The sequence below is a fragment of the Myotis davidii genome, unplaced genomic scaffold (genome assembly GCF_000327345.1).
Source record: "Myotis davidii unplaced genomic scaffold, ASM32734v1 scaffold1363, whole genome shotgun sequence".
NCBI lineage: Eukaryota > Metazoa > Chordata > Mammalia > Chiroptera > Vespertilionidae > Myotis > Myotis davidii.
The window spans coordinates 83,103-85,242 of NW_006294347.1; the positions used below are offsets into that span (position 1 = coordinate 83,103).

The 2,140-nt window shown below is 38.8% G+C and overlaps 1 protein-coding gene across 1 annotated transcript in view; it reads left to right on the forward strand.

Moving 5' to 3' along the window:
• TPH1 (tryptophan hydroxylase 1) overlaps window positions 1–1,448 on the forward strand; it is a 20,074-nt gene extending 18,626 nt beyond the window's left edge. The window contains exon 11 of the mRNA XM_006768407.2: window positions 106–1,448. Coding sequence (XP_006768470.1) covers window positions 106–280 — 175 coding nt within the window. The 3' untranslated portion in view covers window positions 281–1,448. The remainder of the gene's footprint in view (window positions 1–105) is intronic.
• Window positions 1,449–2,140: the final 692 nt, after the last annotated feature.

The following is a 2,140-nucleotide window of genomic DNA, read 5'->3' on the forward strand; positions in this document are numbered from 1 at the left end:
TCTAGATTTGTCTTTTGGCTAGTGTGTGAAATAGGTTTGCTGTTATTTAGTTTTCACTGTTTCTTTCCTAGAAATTAATTGCCTTTTATATGTGTTCTTAAATAGAGAATTTTCCGAAACAATTAAGCGTCCATTTGGAGTGAAGTATAATCCGTATACACAAAGTATTCAGATCTTGAAAGACACCAAGAGCCTAACCAGCGTCATGAATGAGCTGCAGCATGATCTCGGTGTTGTCAGTGACGCCCTTGCTAAGGTCAGCCGGCCGCCGAGCATCTGACAGTTGCCAGTCCTGATCCTGAGAGCGCATCTGAGCATCAATTCACAAGCCTGGGGGCCAACTCTTGCTTTTCTTAAAGATTTGGTCATGGAGGGATAGCAGCCAAACAATATTTTCTACTCCCATTCCCTAATGGCCCATTAGTCTTTGAAAATTTGTACCTGGTTATTTTTGTTTTTGGTGACAGTTTTAGTGAAATATTATTCACATATCATACAATCCATGACTACCTGTTATTGTTTTTATAGAGAAGTTGTTTGACCCAATAGATATATCTAGTCCCAACCTTCTATTTTTCCCAATCCTTCTTGAGTAAAATGATTTTATGAGCATTTAAAATACCTTCATAGGATTGTCAACAATAAAAAACAATACCTTTATAGGTATTATGGAGCTGGTCCATGTAGTTACCTAAATCCTCTTATTTCTAAGCTATCTTATGTATCACTGAATTTGTGCCAAGCTCAATCACATTCAAACCCCTGATTTTAATTGGAGACCAGCTGCTAGCATGCACAACAGTTTAGAGGGCTTTGCACATGAAGCATACCCAATAAAGAGCAAGCTGTCTAGCTTCAAGGGTACATTCTTGTAGGGATAGGAGTAGCTAAGTCTGGCAAGGTCAACTAGGGTTTAATCTTAAGACCAGGCTAAGAATTTGGGGCTTTTATTTTGTAGGCACTAGGGAGCCCCTTCCCAAATGACAATTCTCTTTAAAACTTTCTTTTCAATGGCATTGCATGACACTGGTTTTATTTTAGATGATCTGTCCTACTCATGGGGCCAAGGGAACTTGGTGGGGGTGCTACTTGCAAGGCCCATACTCAGACATGTAGCCCCAGTATTGTGACGGATTGTCCTTGGGTTAGCAGAAGACAGAGTTGGGAAAGGTAATTCATATTTTTACATTGCTTATAAATTTTAATAGCTGATTAACTATTAAATATATTTTTGATATTAAATTGATCAAGGCTAATCTAAAATTATTTAAAATATTCATTAGCTAGTTTATAGTTAGTTGTTTGGTTGCAAGGACATCTATTATAAGCAAACCATGATAGATGGCAAATAACAGCAAACTATGCATAGTGTATCTATTTTTTAAAGTGTTTTTATGGAGGGAGAGAGGAAGAGAGAGGGAGAGAAACATTGATGTGAGAGAAAAACTTCAATCAGCTGCTTCCTGCACACTCCTTATTGGGGTTCAAGCCCACAACCTGGGCATGTTCCCAGACTGGGAATAGAACCGGTGACCTGTTGGTACATGGAACTATGCTCAACCAACCTGCGGGGGCTGTATCTGGTTATTTTCATACCACCTTGATTATGGTGAAGAATCATAGTTATTGAATTGTAAAATGATAGTATTTAAAATCACTCTACGACTAAAGCACACAAATAAATATTTAAAGGCACAACCATTATAATTCACAACTTCAGAATAACGGAAATATTTAAGGATAGATTTCAATTCTTCTAACCTCTGGATTTGTGATATTTGGTAAATCAGGAATCCTGAGAGTCTTAGAGTTTTCATGCACTTAAAAAATATATATCTTGAAAGCATCTAGGAAGAGAATTGAACCAAATGTTTGGTTCATAATTCTTTTGTTTCCTCTGCCCTGTTGCTCTTGCTTGAAAGGCCGCCGGTGGGGAGCAGTTGGCCCCAGTTATGTGCAAGCAAGTGCTCTGGCGCTGCAGCCTGAACCCCGGCGCCATGCGCAGGCACAATGGTGGTTCATGATTCTTAACCATTGGGTTGTTACTCAGACATTATGGTATGCATTTTCCTGACTTTTTGAAGAAAGCTCCAAAAGCTGGTCCTTAGAGTGCCTACATTTCTTAATCTGCCTACTCTGT